At 39.8% G+C, this 27,522-nt stretch overlaps 1 protein-coding gene across 1 annotated transcript in view; it reads right to left on the reverse strand.

Annotated features, from left to right (window-relative positions):
• The window catches only part of SDK1 (sidekick cell adhesion molecule 1), a gene marked incomplete at its 5' end in the record, with an annotated part of 412,638 nt that overhangs the window by 142,595 nt on the left and 242,521 nt on the right, over positions 1-27,522 (reverse strand). Inside the window, 3 exons of the mRNA XM_082006804.1 lie at positions 2,232-2,315; positions 11,714-11,904; positions 12,895-13,006. Coding sequence (XP_081862930.1) covers positions 2,232-2,315; positions 11,714-11,904; positions 12,895-13,006 — 387 coding nt within the window. The remainder of the gene's footprint in view (positions 1-2,231; positions 2,316-11,713; positions 11,905-12,894; positions 13,007-27,522) is intronic.

A 27,522-nucleotide genomic window follows, 5' to 3' on the forward strand; every position in this document is an offset into this window, starting at 1 on the left:
CAGAAAAATCTCAGATTATTTTTTTTAACTCAATTTCTCTAATGATACAACACTCAGTTTTAATTGTTTCTTGGAAAATCTTCTCCAATAAAAAAATGCCAATATGCTTGTCATGCCACGTGTTGAAACAAAGTTGGTAGCACATGGCCAGAATAAATGTCTATTTAGTCACTTCCCCTTCTTTGAAATTGTCTTGTCTTGGATGCTCAGGCACAAAATGCAAGAACAGCCCAAAGACAAAATGCTATTTCCACCTTCTCAGCTCCAGTAATCTATGCTTAGCTATTTCCTGAGCCAGAGGTTGCATACACACACAGCTGTGTTTAATAATCCTTACTGGATTTTTCTTCCATAAATTTTGTTTGCTTTTCTAACTAATTTTTATTTCTGATCTTAACTACTGCCTTTACCAACAACCTCCACAGTTTATGTTTTCTGAAAAAGTACTATCTTTCCTTTATCGTACACCTCCTACCTGAAAATTTAGCTGGGTGCCTCCACTACTTCTTGCAATAAGCAATACAGAATCACCTTCTCCTACTCATCTTCCCATACGGCACCCGCCCTGTAGTCATCTCTTTCACAAAGTGTTCCAGTTAATTTAATTTTTCATTATTCAAAAACCAGGGTAGACCTCTAATTACGCAATTCATACTTCTCTGTGTCTTTTCTAGTTTTTCTACATCCCTCTCTCCAATAGAGTGATTAGAATTGTGTGAAGCATTTGAGATGCTGCCCCATGGATTCATACAGTGGCATTCTCTTCTTTTTTCTCTATTCCTTTCTTCCCATTTGAACCATGGCTTGGCACTGAACTGATGTTTTCAGAAGACATACCTTTTCTGCATAGTAATGGGTCATTTCATCTCTGTCAATAATTTCATCTGCCCGTTTATTGTCCAGTCAGTTCGAATCATCAGAACCTTCTGCAACTCTTTCGCGATCAGTTTTAATGTTGACTGTCTTGAATGATTTTATATAACGAGCAAATATTATCATCTTACTACTCACTCTCTTTTCCAGGGCATTTATGAATATGTGGAACAGCACAGGTTCCAGCATAGATTCCTGGGGAACACTGGCAGCAGATCCTGCTGCGTTTTGTTTAAAAAAAGCTATTAATTAAGGACAAGACCTTGTCTCTTGTAACCCAATAGCTTCATTTCTATAAGAGCCCTTTGGTAAGCGACTTCATCAAGGACTTCTGAAACTCTAAATCAACCGGAGCACCGTTACACGCGTGCTTGCTTATCGTACTAACATATTTGCAAAGCTTTCCTTTAGAAAAGTGGTGTTGAGTCTTTCCTACATAGAGCATTAAAAAAAAAAAAAAGCATAAAAAAGTGGAAATAACATAACCACACAATTAAAGAATGTATTTATTGGCTCTGATCTGGAGAAAGAACCCATCCAGACAAGCTGTTAGTTAGGTTTGGGTGGTTTTTTAATCAAGGTTGTGTACTTTCTACCAAAGGATCTCATGGCATTTTTATGTGTATTGCTTGTTAAACTCAGCATTGGGGAAAGTGAGATAACAAAAAGTTCTGGCGCTTGCCCGTCGTGTAGGAATTCCGTGACACAGACAAACCTGCTCTGATCACTAGACTATGATGTCTCCCATCTTACTAGAGTGTTGGAACAGGTAGTGCTTCTACTTCTCTGAAACTAAATCTTAAAACCAACTTTGGTTTAGGTGGAATTCTAGGCATTTAAAGCCTTTTATGTTATTAAAATACCTGCCAATAATAGTCCTCCTGCAGAATTCTCAACTACACTTAAATGTCAGAGTTACTGACTATTAAGTATAAAAGTTCCATAAGTTTTAGAAAAAAGGACATTTGAATTGTTGAAAATATTGACTGTTTGCATTGCAAATGATGGGCTTTATAACCACATTTTCACCTAATTTTCTGGCTTAAGACACTAAGGTCTGTTATATAGCGACAACTACGAAGCAAAGGCAGGTTACCAGGGGGAAAGGAGCAGGAATTGTTCTGCCCAAGAGACAAATATGAATGTGCTGGCATTACTCGTGTCTAAATGACACTAAACTACAAGGACTGCCCAATTTTCCAAGGGCAAAGGGCATCCCTCTCCCTCGTACCTGGGGTCTGTGATAATTAGCAATAATGCAGAGGCCTCAAAACATTAAAAGTTCATGTAAGATGCTTTCTTCAGGATTGGATATACATATATCATTCATCCAAGTTTGAACATGTCTGCACACTCACCCATCGCTTGGCACAGGATGTCCACGTCTTTTTCCACCTCAGCCAAAATCACGCCGTCAGGCTCAGCCGTAAAATATGGTGGTTCTTTAGAACGGGGAAAAGAAACAAAAGTAAACAAACAAAGCCACAGCAAAATGAAAAATAGGTGTTAATTGAAATATATTCATCATATGAGCTCTCTGCATGCACTGTATTTATTACAGTGTGTAACAAACAGACTAGCTTGACTAAGTTGATCTCTGTTTGGAGGCAGTTTTTTTGGTAGTAAAAGCATCATAAAAAAGCCAACAATTTTTTTCCATGCTGAGTATGAATTCCAAAGAGTCAAGACAATGTAAGGTAAGATTTAGGGTTTTGCACTGCAAATTAATACTCAGAGCAGGGGCTACTTTTCATTTTATAGGTCTGAATCATGGAACATTTTAATTCTTCATTCAGAAGGGCCCTCCTGAGACATTTATAAAGGTTTATATTTACAACATAGCATTTTATAGGATAGTTTGCTTCAGTATCTAAAGTAAATTCAACCTCGTGAAGGCATGAAGCATGTCAAATAAAGTGCCATAGCATGTCAGAGGGCCGATATCAGAGTGCAGCATAATTAAAAAAAAAAAATTCTCAACTGTTTTATTTCTTGAAAGCAAACAGATTTAATGCTTTAATTGAAGTTATAGTAATAATCATAAAAATCCACATTTTATCACTAGGACTAAAGAAAAGATATTAGACATTTAATTAAACAAAGACAAGGTTCCAGAAATTGTAGAGTATGCTGTCACGTAACTCTTTCTTCTATGCAGCATAAAATTGAAGAGCATCATGTCAAAGTCCCAGAGGCATTAAGGTTGCAGTAATTATCATGGTAACTAAAAACTATCATAGTCTGTTCAATGTAATTATAATCTGACTACTGTTTTTAGAAGCATTTTATTTGATTATAACTAGAGTGCTATTGTACCATAGACAAACTCACCGGTAAGTTTTAGAAAATACAGAAAAGACAACGCAAGTAGCTTGTGAGAACAAATTACCTGTATTTTCATTTTAAGGAAATCAAGAATGTTTCAAAAAATGTAGTAAGCTACAACAAGATCTAAGGTCATCAGAGCTGACCTTCTCTCAAATTTCTTCACCAACCATGTCTGAAAACCAGATATGCAGTTTGTATTATTGATAGGACATTAGTATTTTCATAAATAAAACCAAAATCATATAATTTTATCCTGCAAAATCTTTTTTCTCCTGCTACAATGTGCAGTATAGCAAGTGTTGCTATTACTTCACGGGGATTACGTGACATGCCAGCAGGTACACACCAACAACCATGGGATTAGAATGCAAAATCCCCTTTCCCGGCACTGCCTCCCACGAACGACAATAAAATACTTGCTTGAGTGTACAGAACTGGGGTCTTATTTGAGCACCAATGGATATTACAATTCTGTATTCATTCCAAATAAAGTCAATTAATATTAGTCTTCAAAATTCTGTGCAGAGGAGGAGGTGAGGTTGCAAAATGGCCTGGAATACTCATTTACCCAGCAAAAACAATAAAACAAGCTACCTGACTTCTTATATTCCAACAATATACATGTGTTAACATTATTGATCCTCATTGCCTAAATCTAAAGCTATTAATAAACATGCGCAATAAGTTGTGATTTATTGCATATGATCTCATGTGTTAATCTAAACAACAAATTGAAAAGCTAAACATTTAATTGAAACTCACTGATGGCACACAGTTTGACATGTTTGATCAATTAAGTTGCTGAGTCCTCTGCAATTCATCTAAGTCCATGTTTTAACTCCGAGTACACTCTTTCTTCCCACACCATCCTCCATACCTTGTCTGATGTTTTCGCTGTGCTCCACTTGCCAGAATTTTATATTTTTAATTCCCAAACTTTTAGCATACTGTCCTTCCTTATCTATGTATTTACCTGTGGACACGCAGGTAAGTGTCCTTCTGTCCATCTTATTTACCTGTGGACACGCAGGTAAGTGTCCTTCTGTCCATCTCTCAAAATAAAATCTGAATCTTTCATTCTATGGCAATTTAATTTGATTGTGAAGGGACGGAAAGGGGAAAGGTGGCCAAAGCAGTGCAGGAGCAAGACAGCATCCAGACATATGTCCCCACACCCAGACATTCACTTCTAACTTTGGGCTGCTTCTATGGATGCCTCTTCAGTCAGTGAGGTACAAGTGTATTTTCCTCCCTTTAGGGAGTTCCTGACTGCACATCTTCCACGCTCCCCTTCAGAAGGCACTCTGACCTTCATGAGCCAATTTCTAAACTCGGCAACCTTCAGCTACCAGCTCTCAAACTTTCTCCTATAACAGCAACATATTCACACATCAGTGATAAATTTGCAGATTTATCTTCAAGGTGGGCCCGCAGTCCAGCTGCAAAGCGCTTAATGTGACCTCGAAGATGCTAGTGGTTCCATGACCACTGCTTATGTACTGCTCTTACACACAGCTTCTGCAGATATACTTGACTTGACTATATTTATACAGTCTGCTTTCCCAGAGCCTCTCCCAAAATCCTATCCTACGATCTGCACTCCTTCCTTTAAATCCCATACAGGCTATTATGCCACCCTCAAAGAAACTTACTGCATTAAGAGATACTTCGGTCAGCAGGTATGAAGCAATGAATTTCCTGACAAGGAAAGCTGTGACAACTGTCACTTAGCAAATGGGATTGAGATGTTAAAAAGGAAGATTCACATCAGCTTTTTTTTTTTTTGAAAGAAGCAGGGAGAAACAGAAGCAGACATGACAGAAAAAGAGCAGGAGCAGCAGAGAGATGCAATCTAAAGGCCACAGACAACTCCCAGAGGAATTTCAGGATGTAGGTGTGCCAACAGACACGATCTCCAGTCTTCATCAAGCCCATACCCACCTTTTGCCTTACACTAAAACCTGCTGAACTCAATTCTCACAGCCCTTCCAGCAGCTGGAAGCCCTGCCAAATGCTACAATTGACACAGAGGGGTTCAGAGGTTGAGGCAACAACTGCCCATAGAGGGGTCAGATCTTATTCTTTGTGATAACCACAGATACAGAAAACCTCCCAGAAGGAACTCTAACAATTTACTGATTGTTAGCTACCGGCTTCTGCTGCCTGGAGACAAGCCTGGGTGGGAAGACAAGGCTAATTTATAAGGGAATTCTGGAAGATCTAGAACACATGGACAACAGTGCTGTGGCATCTCGAGTCTAACATACATGGAAAATTCATCTTGGTGATTTAAGGTATGAGAGAATCACAGCAGCATTGGCATAGATATCCCCTTAGGGCTTTGAGGGAAACAAACCAGGGATTTCCATGCACCTGTGCTGCTTTTCTACATGCGTGTGTCTTATGCTAGCAACATGGATGCCTAAAAGGTCCTTTGCAGTGAGGATCTATGGTTTCAACAAAATTCAGGGTGTGGAACAAATAGTTGTAGTTACAGGTGCTAGACAACTGAAATCTAGATTCCTCACTTTTCAGAGGAGTCAGATGCATCATCTGCACATCAGGTGTGTGCCTGGGGGCCTGCAGACTCAGCATAAATTGCAAGTGAAAAATTCAGGCTATCTCAGTTTGGGTGCTCCACTCCACCTGGTGAATAACTATCAGAAAGAGGCTATAAAAATGCAGTAGTATTTATAGGGGTCAGATAGCATTCTGAAGGGGCATTCTGGCTGTCTGTATATATGACTCTACTGCATATTTATAAGGCTTGGTTTAAATCACAGAGTATGAATTTGAACATTTATTGTTGTAGGCAATAATCATGTGTTGAAATTTAATATGTGTGGTGAAATTACAATGTCTTCCAAACCATATAACATGCCAGACACAAGCTCCCAGACATGGCAAATTCTGGGAACGACAGTAGTCTGCTGGTATCAGGTCAAACATTTAAATTTTTTTGAAATTATAGAATCACAAGAGTTGGAATAGGAAAGGACCCATTACACCGCATTCACCCTGCTGGCAGTGCAGCGTGCGATGCAATGAGAGAGGTCACATCTCATATTAGACTGAAAGAAACAGATACTGTATTGTTTGGATATTGTATTGGTGTTTGACTGATCTTAACTAAAAGGTCAAGAACAAGCAGAGGGGAAAAAGAATATTTGAATATAAATGGATGCTTTTAATAGTTGTTGAGGGTTTCAGGGGTTTTTTGTACTACAGACATCACTGAAAAGATAGCCTCTCTGCAAAGCCCTTGAGAGCCTGCAAAATTTGATACTGTTCTAACTTCCCCCATGCAGAGTTGCATGGTCACTGATTTTAACATTCAAAAGATAGCAGTCAGCATCCATTACAGACCCTTCAAGCTGCATCGGAGATGTGTGACCTAATCCTAGATACATACATGAAAGTCAGAAAGAACAGAGAAAGCCCCAGGGGCTCCTCCAAAGCTGAAATTCCTGTATCACTCAGAAAGTCAGGCCTGCATATTTAAGAGAAAAATGGAGCCTTAAAAATGGAAGCCTTTCTCTAGCATTACCATAAACTAGTTTATTTGGTGAATATCCTGTACAGAAAGGGGACCTGGAAACTTGAGAGCCCCTTGTAGGTACAAAGTCTGTAACTCCAGACAGTAGATCAGACCGTCCACGCTGGGAGAGAAGCCACATTGTGTATGGGGGTATAACAGGTTCCTTGAAGCAGGATTTTTCTTTGCATCAATACCAGGTTAAAACAGAAAGATATTAAAAGGTGCTCTCAGTTTCTTGCTAGTACCCCTACTGCGAGCTGCAGTCTGTGTGTTCTACAATCTTGTAACAGCACAGGGAACACATCTCCCGTTTGCAGAACTTCAAGGAGAGGGAACTTCTGAATGTCAGAGACAGAACTGGACTTCCCAGAAGTGCCATTTCTTCCCTGTGGCATGTGTCCTCTGTGCACTTGGGGCCAAGGCCACACATCTGCATCCATCTCAAGAACCTCTGAGGCTTGTCAAATCAAAAATTGTCAACATTTCTCTGCTTTGAGCACAAACTCAAATTTAGAAAAGTACAAAGACATTTTATGTTATAGTTTTCCTAAAAATTCTTATTCTTTTCTTATGCGCAGTACACAAATACAATCATCATGAAAAAATTCTTTCCTCTGCTTTCAAGACATCATTTGTAGTGTATTGAAGTGTCTAAGCTAGAGCCACGAGAGCTATTGTTTCCAGAGACCTGAGCACAAGGTATCGAGGTGGCTAGCTGCAGAGGAAAATAACGTCTGTTCTGGCAGTTATATATACATTCAATGCAAATTCATGAACAATGGCAATGCACAAAGGCAGCCCTCTGCATCTCGACACTCCTGGAGGAGGACTGGGAAGGAGGAATAATCATAGAATCACTAAGGATGGAAAGGACCTTCAAGATCATCAAGTCCAACCATTACCCAACACCACCATGTCCCCTAAACCATGTCCTGAAGCGCCACATCCACACGTTTTCTGAACACTTGCAGAGATGGTGACTCCACCACCTCCCTGGGCAGCCTGTTCCAATGCTTGACTACCCTCTCAGTAAAGAAATTTTTCTTAATATCCAATCTAAACCTCCCCTGGTGCAACTTGAGGCCATTTCCTCTCGTCCTATCGCTGGTTACTTGGGAGAAGAGATCAACCCCCACCTCACCACAACCCCCTTCCAGGTAGTTGTAGAGAGCGATGAGGTCTCCCCTCAGCCTCCTCTTCTCCAGACTGAACACCCCCAGTTCCCTCAGCCGCTCCTCATCAGACTCGTGCTCCAGCCCCCTCACCAGCTCCGTTGCCCTTCTCTGGACACGCTCCAGCACCTCAACGTCCTTCTTGTAGTGAGGGGCCCAACACTGAACATAGGATTCGAGGTGCAGTCTCAACAGTGCCGAGTACAGGGGCACAATCACTTCCCTACTCCTGCTGGCCACACTAGTGCTGATACAGGCCAGGACGCTGTTGGCCTTCTTGGCCACCTGGGCACACTGCCGGCTCATGTTCAGCCGGCTGCCAACCAGCACCCCCAGGTCCCTTTCCGCCGGGCAGCTCTCCAGCCACTCCTCCCCAAGCCTGTAGTGTTGCATGGGGTTGTTGTGACCCAAGTGCAGGACCCGGCACTTGGCCCACAGTTCATGTCGGAGCCTGGCCAGGTGAGTCCTCCATACAATTTTCTGATGTGTTCCTGAATCCTATGATCCCATGAAGCTGTATCCTTCCTACCTGATGAGACCCCAGTAGCCTTTAAGACAGACACAGACCTACAACACTCCCTTCTCGCCCTATTTTCAGAAAGAAATCTATCCAGCTGGGATGTAAAAATTCTCTCTAGGCAACACTAAGATGAGAATAATTCATCTATTAATGTAGTTCTTTGGATACAAAACTGCTCAAAAAAAAAAAAAAAAAAAAGCGCAGCCCTCTATCATGATTCTGCTTTATCCATCCTATTCCTTTGGCCAGGCCAACAGGGCTGCAACACTCGGCTCTGTACAACACCTCATCATACCAGGCCATTTTTTCTAATTGTTTTTCTCCTCATTTGTTGAGATTTTACTTTGTGACTGCATCTAATTTAAAGAGCAGTATGGATTTCATGTAGTGGAAGGGTTTAATTCCTAATTTTCTTAAGCTCCTAAAATTCATAATTTCCCATGGAACAATCACTTAAAAAATTACTATTGCAATTTGTCGCTAACAGAACTTGCAGAACTGGAGCAAAAGAATTTAAGATGAGCTCAGTTTTCAAAGTGGTTGGTTCATGAGAAGACTCCTGAAATTACTTAATCTTCAAACTGTTAGTGATAAAACAAATGTGCTCTTATCTAATCTGCAACAAATCTTTCCCAAACTGTTACTCTGCCAACTGAGGAACATGCTATCCTTTAAAAATTTATAACAACTGCAGCTAATAAAACCAAAGTTTGGAACCACCTCAGTTTATCTTTGCTGGAACAATATGAAGATGTCAGAAAGTTCTTTGCCACATTCAGAAGAAAATTGCAGTGCAGCACAAGACTAGAGGATTTTCTTCTTGCTTACGCAGTACTACTTTATTACCTTAGAGATTCAGATTTTTCAAATATTATTGTGATTTTAATTTACAAACAGAGATGTACTCTCAGAAATATTCAGAAAAGACTTCAGAGATTATACTGTAGGTCACAAATAATAATTTGAAGTTCCACTGCCTTCTAATAAAGCTTTTGTCACCATCTGAGCCCACACTCAAATTGTGTGACTTCCCTTAGCTGGGAAAGGCAAGGACTGATATATTTGTAAAAAAGCTTCAATTAACTCGGTATTTGAGATATCTTTGATGCATCTTTTTATCGCTACCCGTATTCTACCCATTAATAGCAAAATATTTTTCTCTATTAATCCATAAAAGCTCTCATTACCATACTATTGAGGGTCTGTATTTGATTTATCCTAACCATTTTGAAAACAAACCTCTTCTACTAACACCATTTCCTTTTTCTGTTAGTCAAGACCCCCTATTAAGTCCACACTGTGTTATTCTCCCAAGTACAGCTCATTATCAGGTCACTATCAACATGTACACACTACAAATATTTTATGCATGCAAATGGACAAGCATACTAGATTCTCTGTAAGTACTACGCCCACAGACTATGAGGGATACTCCACAAAAATCCTTAGGTTTTAATCTTGTCTGTGCTTTCCTCTAGAACCCGTCCCTTGACTAATTAAATGACGGCCAGATCCATCCAAGAATTCTAAGGCTGAATACAAGTTATGCATTAACTACTAATCCTTTGATTTGGCTTCCTGCTTAGAATTAGAGATCCATCCTGCAGCTCAAGAAACTCATAAATAAAGAAATCTATCAGGCTTTGCTGACACATTGAGTAAACACCTGCAACCGAAGTGTCTTGTTCCATCAGAAGGAAATAAAAGTAATTGGTAACCAATTTGTTTCTGCTTTCTTTCATCTGCTTGTTCTTATCTACAGGCCTTTTCATAACTTCATTCCCTGACAGCCCCCTAAAACTGGATAAGAAATAAATAAAACATTTAAAACTAAGAGAGCAGATAAGCTACTAAAGAAAGGCAGCACTGCTAGTTTAATATGATTCCCCAGCGATTGTTTCTCAGTTTTATTGTAACTGTATTTAAAAATCTTTTACATTAACTGAGAGGCTGCTTTAAGTATTACATTAGGCTGGATTTGACAGCGTAGCAGCAAAGTTAAACTAGTTACAATAAAATCTTATGTATAAGGAAGAGCTTAAACAAAACCCATAAATAAGTGAAATCCTTCTCTGCTCCTTATAGGGAACAGAAACCACGAGGTAATAATTCTAGGAAACAGAGTACAAAGAAAAAGACTGGAACCAAACTTCATCCAGTAGGTAATAAATATAATAGAGGCACAGTGCTACAAATGAACCTGGAACAGAGCTTTGCAGAGAGAAGAGCTGTTTTCTCATTTAGCATGAACTACTATAAATTGCTTTAGTAGAATACTGAGCATACAGCAGTCTTTAAAATTGTATTTTCAGGCGGCTAAAAGAGTGTAGAGAATTGCGTGCTGAATCCTCTCTGCAATGCACTACAGAAACGCATGTGCATGAATTCTGATCAACACTGAGACTTGTGTCATTGCCAGAGCAATAACCTCTCCAGGACACTTGCACAGTATTACTGGGACTATTCCATAAAAGCTAGATTTTACACTATCAGCTCTGGCTTAAAACATCTAAATGTCTCTCAAATAAAAGACACGTTTTAGAACAAAGGTCCTAAAAAACTCTACACGGTGTGCAGTGTGCCAATTTGTGTTATTGCATCAGGATATGACACGCATGGTAACCAAAACTTGTCATTTCCAAACGACAACCTACTTGCTACAGCAAAACTCCAACACAGAGGTGACAGTGGAAACAGGTAGTGAAAGGGCACCAATGTCCCTTTAAAAATATTAAATCCAAAGTTTCCCTTAGAGTCAAAGGTCTAGCACATAGCACTGATTTTAATGGTATTTCCTTCTTTTTGTTACCTCAGTAATGATATCAGGAATGTCCTTGGCCCCCCGACTGGCACTTGCAACAGACAACACACAGAAGTGCTCCTAAAAGGCTTCTTTTGGAAATACAGGCACTTGACATATTAAAACTAGATGTAAGCAAGCTGGGAGTTAATCAGGATTTAATGCATCTAAAAGCCAAGATGTGGAAGCTGCCCAATAAGGATTGTACTACTGTATTTCCCCAACTTCTGATTAAATGTATAGTTTCACAGGGGATTCAGAATCACATCAGTGTTTAAAAAAAGCTATTTGATGAATTTATATTCATGGAGAAGAACAGCTGAATTAATTTGGAAGATAACCCTCCTCCACCTCCTTTGTTCTGCTCTCCAAAGAAAGGTTCAAATGTAAGGTCAATGAAATATTAAAATATCAATTTTATTTCCTATTATACCTCAGTCCAGAGCCTGTTTTACTAAAAAACACATTGCCTTGAGAATTACCCATTATAGAAAGGAAGGCTTTTGCTCTTGCTGGTTCCTCTGTGCTGTCTCTCAATTTTGCTTCACAGAAGTACATCCCCACATCAGCAGAGGCTGGGTTGGTGATAGTGAGTCGTCTCCCAAAACTGCTAATGCCACTGGTTATTTTTTGTCCATTTCTCTTCCAGGTCATACTTAATCTCTCAAGAGGTCTGCCAAGGTTTAAAAAAAACCAAAAAACCAAACAAACAAAAACCCAAGAATACAAGAATAAAACATTTATATATTACAGAATAGTCTTGTCTGCAGTTATATAGAGATCATAAAACTTCTCTAAGTCTTCCTCTATCCCTGACATTTGCTATTAAGAAGTAAATGCATACATAACTTCTACACATCGAGACTAGAGACTACTCAAGTGGCATCATGCAAGTAGAGCTAGTTGATACAGCAAGAGAACTTAGGTGCTAATAATTTGATTTCTCTAAGCAAAAGGAGTAAATACTGCTATGGGAATCAGCTGCATGGGAAGTGCCTTCGTTATCTCTCAATTACCAAAACAATATTAACCATATAAGAACATCTCTGCCCTCAGTGGGGAAAGTGAATCAGTTGGTCTTCCTATCATCCGAGGTCCTCAACTATTCGCTTCCACTGGAATCCAATGTTATTCAAGGCCTACTAGAGATGGAAACACAGGAAGAATGCTGTGAACCCTATATTATGGCGCATTTTGAAGAGTTGAGCAATAATCACTCTAAAATGAGAGCATCTGTAATATATGACTTTATAGGAGATCCTCATTCATTTATTTACTAGGAAGCACAGACTCTTCAACAGTATCACCTTTCATGCCAATAGGCAATACAGCTGAAATATTAGTAACCCTTAACATAACTTTTTCCTTAAGACAATGTCTGCTGATTGAACAGCACTATAATTCTTTTCCTTACTGTGTGAGTAACAGGTGGGAGAGTAACTCTGCCTACATCCTTATTTGGCCAGAAAAATCAACAGGTTTAATTCAGTAGTGTTGGACAACCAAGATTATTCATAAGGTTACTTTGAAGAGCAAGCTCCATGCTTCATTCTGCTTCAATCATTAAAATAATAAGAAAAATGAAAATAACTTCTTATGTCCTTCTCAGTAAAGGACAGTGCATTAAAATTAGTTCCTCATAACCCCACTGCTTTTACAGTACCTTGCGTTGGCCACACACTCCAGCGTGATTTCGGTGCTCCCTGCTACAACGCTAGTATTCTGTGGAGGGATTACGATGACGGGAGCCACGGTGTCAGATGGGTCTATGGCACCTGCATGGGCAGAAAGAAACCTTGTGAGGACTCTGTACATCTGTAAACGGCGAGGACTGACACGTTCCAGACAAAGGATCTTGTCAAGTGACAGAGCTGCAAATTTCCCTCTTCAACCTCACCATGGATTTTAATCTCCTCATTAAGGGGAGATCTTCAGCACGACCATTTTCGATGACTTTCATTATACTGTACAAACACACTGTTTCAATATACCCAGCTTGGTATCATCCAAAACACATAACTAGCAAAAACTACTCCCAGATGGAGTGCAGGGGCCATTCTCAAACAGAGAACAAATAAATTAAGCATCCTAAAGGTTTTCTATTGTTGAGCACTTTTCTTTTTATCAAACACTTGCTGACTTATATTTTTAAGACCTTTTCATGTTTTGTTTAATCTTACCACTGCCATACCATTTCAAAAGATTCTACCAATACTCATGTTAGTTCTTTAAAAAGATTTTACACACTGGGGAACAAATATAAAATTAACAAAGCAGCATATCACAGCAACTTCAATCCCTTTTTCTTATCAGGAAAGTAAACAACCCAAATCTGCTACTCTTTTGTGAGGCATCATACTGTAAATAATTTAGCTTATGCAACAGTCAGCAGACACTTAAAAAATGGTAAAAAGGCTGCTTGTAAATTTTCTCTGTATACATTTAGTAAGTGAATTAAAATACCCATGTATTCATAGGTACTTTGCTTCAAGCAACTCATTTGGGAAAGAAAAATTAGCTATTTTTTAGCTTGAATAACAGAGTAATAAAATTTTCTAGAGATACAGAATCCAATAAACGAATTATAGGGAAAAGTAATAAAAATAAAACTAAACTGATGCAGAAGCAAGCCAGTTCATCTAACGTTTTCTGCAAAGGAGGCTAAGCCATGCCGATTAAGCAGAATGGGAAACTGGCAAATACAAGGTATGAACTCTGACCTTCTCTTTTAAGATAATTCCACAAAGAATAGAAAATGGATAGAAGATTCTTTGCTTTTCTCGTACCTGGCATGCCAAAAGCTGTTCGACATTGGATTTCTCTTGTTGGATAGCCAAAGGTTTTGGTAATGGGGATCAGAAAGTTCACAAGGTTAGCAGATTTCTGAATTACCGGATGACAAAATTATTACCCTTTGATGTTTTTGTAATTGATAGAAAATAGTGTACTATAGGAGATGAAAGCATGTAGTATAATTTTAAAATTTTAAGAATACCACACACACATCTGAATAAATTCAAGCACCCAAGAACAGGTCTTAAGGAAGTCATAAGCACATATTTATTTCTTCCCATAAATATGCTCTGTTGACCTGCCACAACATATATATGCAACTTGCATAGGATCTCACAAAACAAGCTTTCAGGAGACTTTACTTCTGCTCAACAACATTCCTGGCAATATGACGCTATCAGGTAGCAAATCTACTTTCTAAGAAGATTTCCATGGCGGTCTTATCAGTATTCTTGGCAGGAATTTTCCAGATAGTAATTGAAAAAATAGAAAACAAGTGGTGATCATATCAGTAGCTTGTTACTGATGAGAAGAAATAACCTCAGCATTACTGTTCACCACTACTTCTGCGCAAGATGAAGGTGTGCAACAGTAAACGTTGAAAGATCAACAAACAAGTTACTAATTTGGCAGTAATCATTTATCTCCTCTCCATCTGGAAAAGAGAAACCCCACTTGTTTGACATAGCAGTTCCCCTGAAGAATGGCTCAACCCCACTAAAACTAGCCGAAGAGGAGCAGCCAGCTTTGTTGTAACCTCTAGGAGTTCACCATATTCACTCTTTGTGCAATCAGCAGATAAGCACGGGAAATAAAAGTGCACATTATTCCGTCTGCAACCAGGAAAATGTAAGATTTCTTTGACTTTCTTACTAACCGTAATAAGAACCTAAACAAAGTATGTGCTTATTTTCATTTCATACCATCCTTGGAAAAAAATCTATTAAAAGCAGGCTTTTGATAAAGATTTTGAGTGCGTGAACTAATACCCATGTGATACAGAGGGGTCATCAAAATGGTTAGGGCTTGGATTCTAAGTAATATCCTTACAAAGGTCAGCTGCAGATATAACAAGCATATATAGAAAAAAATAACACTTCAATGTATTATTTAAGCAATGTGTAGACAGCAGACATACTCCTATCTCATATTTAAAAACAGTTTAAGTTTCCCCTTGGAGCACAAAGAAACCACTTGCCATAATTCACTCTGGCCCTGATCCTGCAGACTAAAACTCAAGAGGGATATTCCCACGGTTGCTTTTGCAGGGTGTCATTTGCAGCTTTGCTTTGTGGTTAATTGTCTCACGGTTTAACCCCAGTCGGCAACTCAGCCCCACGCAGCCGCTTGCTCACTCTGCCCCGGTGGGATGGGGGAGAGAATCGGAAAAGTGAGAAAACTCATGGGTGAAGCAAAAGCCGGGCACACAAGCAAAGGAAAACAAGGAATTCATTCACTACTTCCCACGGGCAGGCAGGTGTTCAGCCATCTCCAGAAAAGCAGGGCTCCATCAATGGAAAATAAACGCCACCACCCGAATGTCCTCCCCTTCCTCCTTCTTCCCCCAGCTTTATATGCCGAGCATGATGTCATACGGTACGGGATATCCCTTTGGTCAAGGGGTCGGCTGTCCCGGCTGTACCCCCTCCCAGATGCTTGTGCCCCCCCAGCCTGTTTGCAGGTGGGGTGGGGTGAGGGGCAGAAAAGGCCTTGACCGTGTGTAAGCCCTGCTCAGCAATAACAGAAACATCCCTGGGTTATAACATACATTCCAACATAAAATCCAAATCATAATCCAAAACATAGCCCCATAGTAGCTACTATGAAGAAAATTAACTCTATCCAAGCCAAAACCAGCACATTAATCAAAATATCAAAGGAGGAATTTGGTTTCACTTTAGATTAAAAATCTCAATAGAGCTGTAACGGGGAATCTGTGTGTCTAGCCCATCCTTTCAGAACTTCACCCTTTTGTAAGAAATCCACTGGCTGGAATATCAGAGTAGCCAGGCTCCTAATCTAGATAAGGAATAACACTGTGATTTTGTTTTGATGATGTGATGCAGCAAATCAGACTTCAGTCTGGCTATGGAAGGTAGAGAGCTATTTCAAACAATCAGATAATGAAAAACTACCCGGACTTTCCAAGTTTCTTATCCTACCTGTCAATAAAGCCACTCCATCCCTCTCTTACCTCCTAATGCACTACACTGACATGATTTTATTTGACTGGTACTACACTAAAACACAATGCAGAATGTCATTGTTAGTAAACAGATATTTTCTTTGAAAATCCTTTGTAGAAAATAATTGAATTTTTTTTTCTCCGCTCCTCTGTTCCTTTTTTACTTCATCAGATTTTTTCTTGTCCCAGTTTTCTAGGTCTCTGCTCTTTCCTTCTGGCTTTTCATCATCTCTTCCTCCTCTGCCTCCCCACCCTCAGGCAGCTTCTCTGCATTCGCCGCTTGCCTTTTCCCTTCCCTGCCATGCCATGGTCCCCTATAGATGTTTCACATTACTTAAGAACTGCTCAATTTCCCATGTATCCTTCATTTCAATGATTGAGCTTCAGTTTCTCCGATTCACATCCATTAGAAGGAAACCCTTACTTAAGACACTGAAATGGGAGAGCAATACAAATGCATATGAGAGCACAGTTACGGTGAGATGAATTTGCTAACAGAGTACCACCATTCCCACCCATATTCTATCTTTTCTAAATGAAAAGATCTATCTGCTTTCTGCACCCCTCCTCTCAGCTAAAAAAAGCAAAGCAACGTTAGGGGAAAGCCCTGACCCCAGAACCGTAACCAAGGGATGCCTCACTATTAGACCTAAGTCTGCAGGGAACTTATAGGAAGCTGCCGAGACAAGGCTGAACGGCACTGAAGAACACTTAAGGGACGTGTTCTTAATCTGATTCTAGTCCTTAATAGATGACTGGACGGAAGGACTCCCACAGGCAAGAGTCTTAATCTAAACAGTGAGTTTTCTCCAAAAACCAGCACGCTCTGCTTTATTTCACACTGTACCTATTTTAGCCACAGCACTCCTAGTATTTCCAGTCTTCCCTTTGCTTCTCATTAGACACTGTCTTAATTATTACCGGTATCAACTAGGGCCCAATAACTGAAGCATCTTCAGGACCAGCCCCAACCAGTCTTTGCGCCTTGACTCCCGTAACACCAAAGACTGACTTGCAAGTGGAGGGAGCTTATCTTGGAGCTGTTTCAGTGGCTCCCAACCCCAGCTGCTCATGAAGCAGTTCGTGAACTGCTTCCATTTACCACCCAAAATATTAAGGTAACTTGGCACAAGTATTATTTGTCCATATAAGATTTTTTGAAAAAGAAGGAAAAAAAAAAAACCAAAGAGCCAAAAAATAGAAAAATAGAGAGCAAAAAAAGGGGAAAAGGAAAGGAGAAGATCTGGGGTTTGACTGTCCCTCTAAACATAAACTTCTCTCCAGATTGTGGTGTTCAAGAATCTGGCAATTCTGCACAAAGCAGAGATATAGCGAGTTGGTTTTTTTTTGTTGTTGAATAACATTAAAACTCCGGTTGGATTTTTTTTTAGTTGAAAATATGTATTTATATAATAATTAGCCATCTCATGGCACAGAGTTGGTGTATGAAGAAATAGGAGTTTTCAGTACCCGAGGATATCTTAAGACTCCTCAAATATGTACATATTAACATAATTTCTGATGTTGAACCTTTGAGACTCTAGACTCAAAAAAGTAAATAAGCAACAACAAAATCTTAGCATTATCGAATTTATAGTGAAAATGGCCTAGTTGTTTGAATCAGTCACAGCAAGCGGAGTCTTAAACATATGGTCCTCATCTTGATCCAGACATCAGACATCACAACATATGAATAAAACACCAGATATGAAAAAGGTTTACAAAACACAATACAAGCAAAACAAGTGAGCGATCTAGGTCAGCTGTATTTATTGACTTAATATACTCTTGTCAACGTGACCAAGCTTTACCCACATCAGATCAAACACATGATTCATTTCCACTGCAAGTAAAGTAAACACACCAACAAAAAAAAGGGTGAATGAAAGAGCAAAACCCAAACAAAATACAGCAAGTAGATCACAAATTAAATAGCCAGTGCATGCAGGGGGGGGATATGACAACGAGAAGCAATCACAAAAGATTTCCTCAGTAAAATCGCCCATGTCATAAAAGAGTGCCTGAAAACCTGCACTCCTTCCTTTTCTATCCACCCCTTCTGGGCCTGTGTGAGATGCTGTATACGTTACAACAGCACTTCTGATGCATTTAACTTTGAAAAATAAAGTTACCCAAAGAAATTAACCTACAAAATGTGTGATTTACCCAGTCAAGCTTGCAATTCTGCAAGCAGTTCAAAACGCACTTAACTTCAAGTACTGGCTTCTCGGTTTGAAGAGAATGAAAAGACTCACATACCTAATTTGAGTAGATATATAATATTACAGAAACAGAGCCTTAAAGGAAAAAATGGAAAAAAATATATTACTTATGCAAAATGTTGACAAGAAGATATTTTATGTGCATGGAGCTTCCTGCTCTGTTTGGAGCAGAGGACTAGAAAGAGCCTTCCAGGTCAGCCTAGTTCCCTGTCTCTCCGACATGCCGTCATGCAATCCTGTTTCTGAATGTACTGGGGCCTGTGGTAACAATATTGAGGTTTTTTAATGCCACTTCTCTGGCTGGAAAGTTTCCTAGAGCTTTGTTGTTCAACCTGTTAAACACAACCCTAATTTCCAGCTTAAATGTATTTATGGCCAATGTACCCTATTTGTTCTTCTGCCAAAGCTGTCCTTTAGCTTAAATAGCTGTTTTCTCCTCTGTGATGTTTATGTCCTAAAGTATTTATAGAAAACAATCACACTCCTTCACAGTCTTAATTTTACTTAGCTAAACAAGCCAAACTTTTCTTGCCTGACAAGTTTGAAAGGATTCACTGAAATATATAGTAACAAAAGAATAGGAGCAACGGTGGGAAAAAAAAAGCTAACATCACACTATAAATGTTTCCAAATGTTTAAACAAATAACAGCCACAGTTGTAACAGCTTTTTTTCCCTTTTGTAAGGACTTTCACACAGACTGCGAGAGCTGTTAGTTTTAGCCCTAGGGAAAGATTAATGGAGAACTCAACTCTATCTACAACATGACTTATACCCTTTTGTGTGTAGATACTACAGCAAAGAGGAGCTTTATATATTTTATTAGATAAAACAGAGCCTGAAATACAGGTTAGGAAGCTTCTAAAACCTTGTAGAGAGTTTGAAGGTCTATTTCTGGGCATAATTGAGAGACAGGGGCCTAAATACAGTTGATTTACAAACACAAAATGTATTTCTGTAAACAACAGAAGTAGCGCAGTGCCCAAGCAGAGGCACCGTGGCCAGGATGGCTCATGGTGACACAGTCCCTCCAGCTTATCTCTCACCGGTTCTGCTCCGTAGACTGGGACAGGGATGGGAGATCTGGCTTTTTTCCTAATTTTGCCCTTTTTCTACAGTCCATTAAGTGCAGGTGACCCAGCAATTCCTGTTTGAGGGTGAGTCCTCCACAAAACAGACTTGTTCCTCCTCTTTTCTACTACCTGAGGTCTACAAACCCACTCTGTATTTTAGGACTACTTCAGAAATAAATTTCCAGCGTTGTTCCATGTAGTTTTAAGGAAATTAATCCACTGCTTAGTTACACAGCTCCCTGTGACGATTCAGCAGCTAAATTCAAAAGCAGACCAAATTTCTGCTCCAACACTCTGAAATTCCCTTCTTGCAAGTTCTTGTGCAAAAAGAGCAATTTGGAAGTTCAGTCTCTGTCACCGACCTGACCTTCCCCCACGCACAGTGAGGGGTTTCTTTCTGCCTAGAAACTTATCATCCAGCACATCATTAGAGCTTTTAACATGAAAAAATATATAGCCTCAAGCTATTCTAGCTAAAGAACACTCAGGTGGCTTTTCAATTCACCAGATAGCTTTAATATCAGCTATATAAGTGGATAAAGTGTGTAATCTTATTCAACAGCAGTTAAAAGGGGGGGAGAAAAAAAACCCCACATCCATGGTCTAGCAGTGGAATCCATTAGCCTCAGAGTCATCTTCAAAGCGATGCGAGAGGCAACAGGTACAGCAGCGGCAGGGCGAGCGGCGTCTCTGCAGCCAGCATCCAGACCCTTTGGGTTTTTAGCGCTATAATCCAAAATATGCCTCTGTTTAAAAAGATATTTGTAAATAGCTCATCAGTGGAAATGATTTTTTAGAGGCTGTATATTTTTATGATGCGCTTCAGAGCATCATGAGAGAAGCATCCTTTTAAAGATAAACAGGCATGTACTTAGGAGGAGGAAACAGGTTTGAGGGATCTGGCAGCAGTTTCATGGATTTCTGCAGCAGACAGCGAGAGTCGCTTTCTCCTGAGGACAAAAAGGAACTTTTAACATCTTACAGCCTTGGCGCTTCACGTATCTGGATGTTTACCACTTGCTTTCTTAATATTAAGTTAATAAACGACACATCAGTAATTGGATGTTAAACTAGAACTGTCAGTTAATCATAATTGTTCAGGTCACCGGTTGAGAGAGTCCCTTGGGAGACAGTCCTGAAGGACAAAGGGGTCCAGGAAGGCTGGACAGTCTTCAAGAAGGAAATCTTAAAGGCGCAGGAACAAACAGTCCCCATGTGCCATAAGAAGAGCTGGCGGGGAAGGCGACCGGCCTGGCTGAACAGGGAGATTTTGCTGGGACTCAGGGAAAAGAGGAGAGTTTATCACCTCTGGAAGAAGGGGCAGGCAACTCACGAAGAGTACCAGGATCTCGTTAGGTCAAGCAGGGTTAGCTCAAGCCGTTAGGAGGGCTCTGCAGAGGGATCTGGACAGGCTGGATCGATGGGCAGAGGCCAACTGTATGAGGTTTAACAAGGCCAAGTGCCGGGTCCTGCACTTCGGCCACAACAACCCCACGCAACGCTACAGGCTTGGAGAAGAGTGGCTGGAGAGCTACTTGGCAGAAAAGGACCTGGGGGTGCTGGTTGACAGCCGGCTAAATATGAGCCGGCAGTGTGTCCAGGTGGCCAAGAAGGCCAACAGCGTCCTGGCCTGTAGAGCAGGGCAGGGATCGTGCCCCTGTACTCAGCACTGGTGAGGCCGCAGCTTGAATACTGTGTTCACTACAAGAAGGACGTTGAGGTGCTGGAGCGTGTCCAGAGAAGGGCAGCGAAGCTGGTGAGGGGGCTGGAGCACGAGTCTGATGAGGAGCGGCTGAGGGAACTGGGGGTGTTCAGTCTGGAGAAGAGGAGGCTGAGGGGAGCCCTCATCACTCTCTTACAACTACCTGGAAGGGGGTTGTGGTGAGGTGGGGGTTGGTCTCTTCTCCCAAGTAACCAGCGATAGGACGAGAGGAAATAGCCTCAAGTTGCACCAGGGGAGGTTTAGATTGGATATTAAGAAAAATTTCTTCACCGAGAGGGTGGTCAAGCATTGGCACAGGCTGCCCAGGGAGGTGGTGGAGTCGCCATCTCTGCAAGTGTTCAAAAAACGTGTGGATGTGGCGCTTCAGGACATGGTTTAGGGGACATGGTGACACTGGATTAATGGTTGGACTTGATGATCTTGAAGGTTCTTTCCAACCTTAGTAATTCTGTGATAATGTCCAGAAATGCAAAATTCAGTGGTAAGACAAGAGCTGAGAGAAGAAATGGAGAAAGAAAGCTGAGCTGGGGACACGGCGGTGTTACAGGAATCAGAGGAGCACTGCTATTTCAGATGCTGCAATTCTCACCAGCAGATACTGTTTACTGTCAAGCAGCGGGAAAGAAAGAGAAATGGGAGACAACAAAATGCCACCCTCTCTATTTTCAAATGTATCTTCATATGTGGCTTAATTTATTTTTTTTTATAAATCCATTTCTTAACTCCTTACTTTGGCACAAATAAAATGACACAATTGACAATCTAGTTGCTGCTTCTCCTACTCGTAACAAGTTTAACACTATTCTACTTAGAAATGAAAGGATGGTAGCAAAAAAAAAAAAAAGGAAGACATTCTCTTCTATTCTTCACCAGACTTAAATAAAGAAAAGCATCTCCAGTGACTTTGGGGGAAATTATAATTTATTTTATGACAACAATGCTTGAAGTGCTATTTTCACAGGGAAGATTTGAGATTAAATATGCTCTGTAGAGCATAAAACAAATACGTACAATTGATCACATGTGACTTTAAGATCTATTTTTTTTCAGCATCTTTTTAAATGAACCTGTACATGGGAAGGAAACACTTGAACGTATATACTGATCATCTGACAAATACTCCTGATAAAGCTAAAATTAATATTAAATTTCACTTAGGCTCCAAATTTTAAAAAGTTGCAGTCTTCTAGCATCAACTTAGATTCCGGAGAATGGTATTAGATAGCTGGCAAATACATGGAAATAATAAAGGCTTCCTTATGCCTGGATATCTACCTGGCTGCTTGTTTAAATATCTTTGATCTTCCCAAAAGATTAGCTAAGAGAATTTAAACCTGTCCCCACTGGGAATAAGCAAAAGACAAACTTGAAAGTGTTCCACAGTTGACTTGTCCTTCATAATGAAACAAGGGCTTCTGTGTCACAGGCATTTGGTGCCAGTAAGTGTGAACAGGCCACCGAATTGGCCATCGTTGTCTAAAAAGTGTACACAAGAGACACTCAGTTCAAGCCACACAAGTACATTTTTGCAGTTACTGGATAAGCAAGGTGTTGATCAAAGCTTTCTCTAGAAAATCCACTCTAAGGACAGGGATTAAAAACTCTAAAAGAAAAAACCCCAAACCCAAAAACCAACCAAATTTAAAAACCTGTCCTCAGATCCTACATGCTACAGGCACGAAACAACTTATGAAGGCTCAAAGGAGAGCGCTTCTACAGATATTTATAACATTGAACTAAATAGGCAGTTTTGTTCTTTGCTGCTGAACTACTATTCAAACCAAGATGCACTCACTGAGCAGCATTTTAAGCTCAAGGTCAACTCTTGCTGCATTCTATTTATATATATAATGAGAAACATGTTTTGGGATCCAGATTGCTACCTTGCTCCCAAAGGTCTGCTATTTCCAAGTCTTTACATAAAGAGAGCAGATCTGAAAAACAAGAAGATACCCCACAGCCTTCTTCCAACAGCTAACTCAACCAAACATATGGAATGACTTGTCAAAATAATATTTTGAGAAATAGGTTATCAGGGGCCTCAGGTCCATTCCATATGCTCTAAAGTTCTCCACCCCCCTGACCATATCATGCTACTTTTCCCCCTTTCTTCTCTAAAAGGATACAATCCTTAATAAAAGTAGAGTTGTTCAGGTCACAGAGATTCAGAAGAAAATGAAACTTCATTTATGAATTTAGAGTACTGTAAAATAAAAAAGCAGGGCAAAAATCATGCACACAGTAGAGCTCAGAACCCAAAGAAATATTCTTCTATCAAAAGAAAGAATTCTTCTTCCTCTTTATAGCACAGATGTTCTTCTAAATAAAGTGAGGCTTTCCCTTTGCAGCCTTTGTGATTATCAATCTTTGGTTATTTTATAATATAAGGTTGTCTCAGACCTCAGCAGGGAGAAAAATACACATTGCTGTATTTCCTCTGTAGCAAGAACAAAACAAGTGTGAAAGCAAAGAATGTTCCAAAAGAGCAAACAATAACCCAGCTAAAGAAAGTCTACAAACTTACTCATTCAAAAATAATTCCACAGATGGATAAGCATTTAATTTTCTGAAGTGAGAATAAACCAGCGTCTCTCTTCTCTGGAAGATGGAATAGGTTTTTGTATCTGCCTATTTATACCAAACACATAAACGCATGCTCTGAGAGTGCTGAAAGTACTGTAAGAAGAAATCTAAGGGGAAGTTATTACTCAAGGCTCTTTGTTAGTATTTCTGCAGTATGGGTAGTGTCAGCATTGTTAAAAATAAATTGTTAGTTGTACCTTACTTGGCCGGTACAAATGCTGTTTGCATTAATGTACTTATGATTTCCGATGTGCTGCAACCAGATAAGAGAGGAGTTTAAGAGTATGATGTCTTCTCGATCTTGCACTGACTTCTTCCCCTCTCAGAAAAGGGCTGGGTTGCTGCTTTCTGCTGTATGGATGGTAAACAGCCTCTCCTGCATATGACAAGGACTCGTTGCTTTGAGAGCGAAAAACAGAAGCTTATTTCCACAGAGTGCTCTTGTCTCCCAGCTCATCCAAAACTTTGCATTTCGTGCTGCTTCTTATTTGAAATTGCTATCCTCATAATATGACACTAGGATGTCACAACAGAATTACAGTTAATAAGGAAAATGAGGGGGAATAAATGAAAGATAAAATGAGAAAATGGTACATTAGGAAATGTACCATTGTCTAAGACATGAACTTATACATTTTTGAGATACAAGTGACATCTATGTAATTTTGTTTTAAAAAGAAATAAATTCACCCCTAGGTTTAGAAACATGCTGTCACTTTCCAAAATGTCCTTGGGTTATCAGTTTGAAATTAATTGGCAATGTGCAATTAGGCAGAACACAGCGATGTTGTTTAGGTTTAATCAACCCATTTTATTTAGATCTGCCCTGAAAATAACACTCAACAACATGGTTCCGCTATCCGGATGGTAATGGGCTGTGTAGCGCAGAACTATCAAACGTCAGAGCAACTAAACCAGTAAGAACACGTTGCAGGCTCCACCTGAGAACAAAACACTCCCGCTTGCTTTCTCTCATACGCATACAATCTCCTAAAACCACTTACACAGAATGAAGAAGGATGAATCACTTCACTTAGATACACACAACAAATGTATTTAGATACGGACTAAAATTGTACTAAGTAGGTAAAACAAAACGGGAAGCTAGGATGGGAAGGGCTGGCTGTAGCTGGCACCTGGAATCCGAATTCTGTAGGGGATGCCCACTAGCCTCCAACGCTGATCTAGTCTTGCCTTGTCCTGCTTTGTGACTCTGCCCAGTTTTTTGATTATCATATTAGTTCTGCAAGCTCAGCACATCCATACCTATCTTCGGTGAAAGAAAATACTGAATGAATAAATCACGCATAATATCAAAAGCTAGTCCCGGCCTCGCTACAGGCTACTGAAAACACCCCACGGCGCATGACGTAATTGATCTACCGCCTCTCCCCTCCTTTCTTCCAAGAGTAATTCTAAAGAAGAGATTAAGGTATGCGAGACCATTTGGCGATTCAGGAGCCAAAGAATTTTACAGCATAGAGCAAATTTAAGACAATAAAATGTGTTACCTACCGAGCTACAAAAGCTCTGAGAAAACTCAGCAATACAAGGAGCTTTTCGAAATAAAACATAATCTTTCCCTCCTACTGCCTTCCCCCCCAAAAAAAACCCTGAAAAAAACAAAGCCTGGTGATATATAAAAATAAAAGTACAACCGAAGCATTTTTGACATTTCTCTATCACGCTTAAAAATAGTAATAATTTTGAACTATTGAAGTTGCTGAAAGAAAATAAAAATCAATGTGTTTTCACTTAACGCTTTTGAAAAAGAAAAGGATTACTTGGTTTTTCAGCAAAATGCTTTAATGCAGCCTTGTAACAGAGCCCACCACAACTTACAAATAAAGCTCTTCATACTCAAGCATTACTGCACCCCAGAACTCAATACTTGGAGGGGAATACAGGCAAGACCACGCTTCCCAGTATAAAGTGGACAGAGCAGTTACTGGTACCAGTATCATGTCCAGGCTACATAACCTGCAGTTGTTCTGGGGCTCTGTGAACAGCTGCCTTATGCTCTCATGTGGTATGGGACTAAGGCAGGGACTTTAGATGTATCTATGGAGGATTTTATATGTTTAATAAAGCAATATATTTCACAAAACATGGAAATTGCCTTGGGTTTATGCTTTCATTGCTTGACACCTCAATCCAGCAAGCAATGATGCACAAATTAAGGGTGGGGCTTCGCTTTTTTTTTTTTTTGGGGTGTATTTTTGTGTGTGTTTTTTATTTTTTAAAATAATATAAATGAAAAAATTTATAAGCTTCCACTTCAATGTGTACCAAAAGGTCTGGAAATGTGAGCTTTTTAGTGTTTCTCTGCATTTTCAATTTTTTGTCTGGTCACAAATTTTAGGTTTGTAATCATGGCCAGGATAAAAATGACCAGATTTCTGATAGACAATAAGAATCTTCTGCAAATCACTTAAAACTACTCAAAGCTGTCTTTGAAAGTGGTAAATGGTTGAACCTTCCCTTAATACAGGCAGGGTGGACATAAAATTGTATATTTTATAGTGAATCACATGTATCACTCATAATAATTAATAGCAATAGCCAATGTAAAAGACAACACAAAAAATAGCATCTTGGAAACAAATCTGTTTCTTAACTCATATAGGAGAACTAGAGTCACCAAAAATGCTTTAAAACAAATGTTTTTAAATGCCAACAATTTTTCTTTTGTTTTTGATTCCTCTCTATGCATACAAATGCACAAAATGTAAAACCCAGCAAAGAGGGAGAGTGGAACATAAAAAAGCTGATTTAATTCTGCACAAAAACCTTACTCCTACCATTAAAAAGTAACAATTTATTACTACTGGAAAACATAAGAAGTAGAAAGTGCTCTTGAAAAATAATAACTGCTTCTACCAACACACCAGAGACCTCTACAGAAGATGTAGGCACCATTATCTCCATTTTACATGTGGTGAAAATGAGGCAAGGACAAACATTACTGAAATGAGGCTACAGCAGGTACAAGTCTGACCTGTTCATTATGACCTTTTAACATTTTAGGCTATACTCAAATATAGGACAGAAAACTTTTTTTCTTTCAATTTCTTCAACTGGAAGAAGAAGATGCCATACAACATCCATGGGCATCTTGCACGCTCGGATGCTGTCTCCCCTTCTCACGCTCCCTTTGCAGCTCAGTTCGCAGTTGAAAGATTTGTTAATGTGACATGGCAATCTAAATTGAATTCTACTGCAAATTTGCAGACAACGCTGGACAGTTGTTCATAGCATCTCTGGTCAACAGCAGACAGGACAGGGGAAGAAAGAGTGTGTATTCTCCCAGGCTTTATCAGAAGCAATGCCTGTTTTATTCTCAACACTGGCCATTTGCATTTCTCAGTTATTGTTTCAAGCTGCCTGCAGACTCTGGCACATATCAGACCAATTTAACTGAGCTTTAGCTATTACAAGCATTACAAATGAATGTCTAAACCCTAGATCGCAACATGTGTTAAGGCCATTCAAACAGCAAGTTACTGTCTAGTGTTAAAAAACCGCTTTCCCGCTGTGCTGCTTTTGGCTGGGATGGAGTTAATTTTCCTCATAGTAGCTACTATGGGGCTATGTTTTGGATTTGTGCTGGAAACGGTGTTATAACCCAGGGATGTTTCTGTTATTGCTGAGCAGGGCTTACACATGGTCAAGGCCCTTTCTGCTCCTCATCCCACCCCACCTGCAAACAGGCT

Source organism: Phaethon aethereus (genome assembly GCF_964289735.1).
Source record: "Phaethon aethereus genome assembly, chromosome: 15".
NCBI classification, from domain to species: Eukaryota; Metazoa; Chordata; class Aves; order Phaethontiformes; family Phaethontidae; genus Phaethon; species Phaethon aethereus.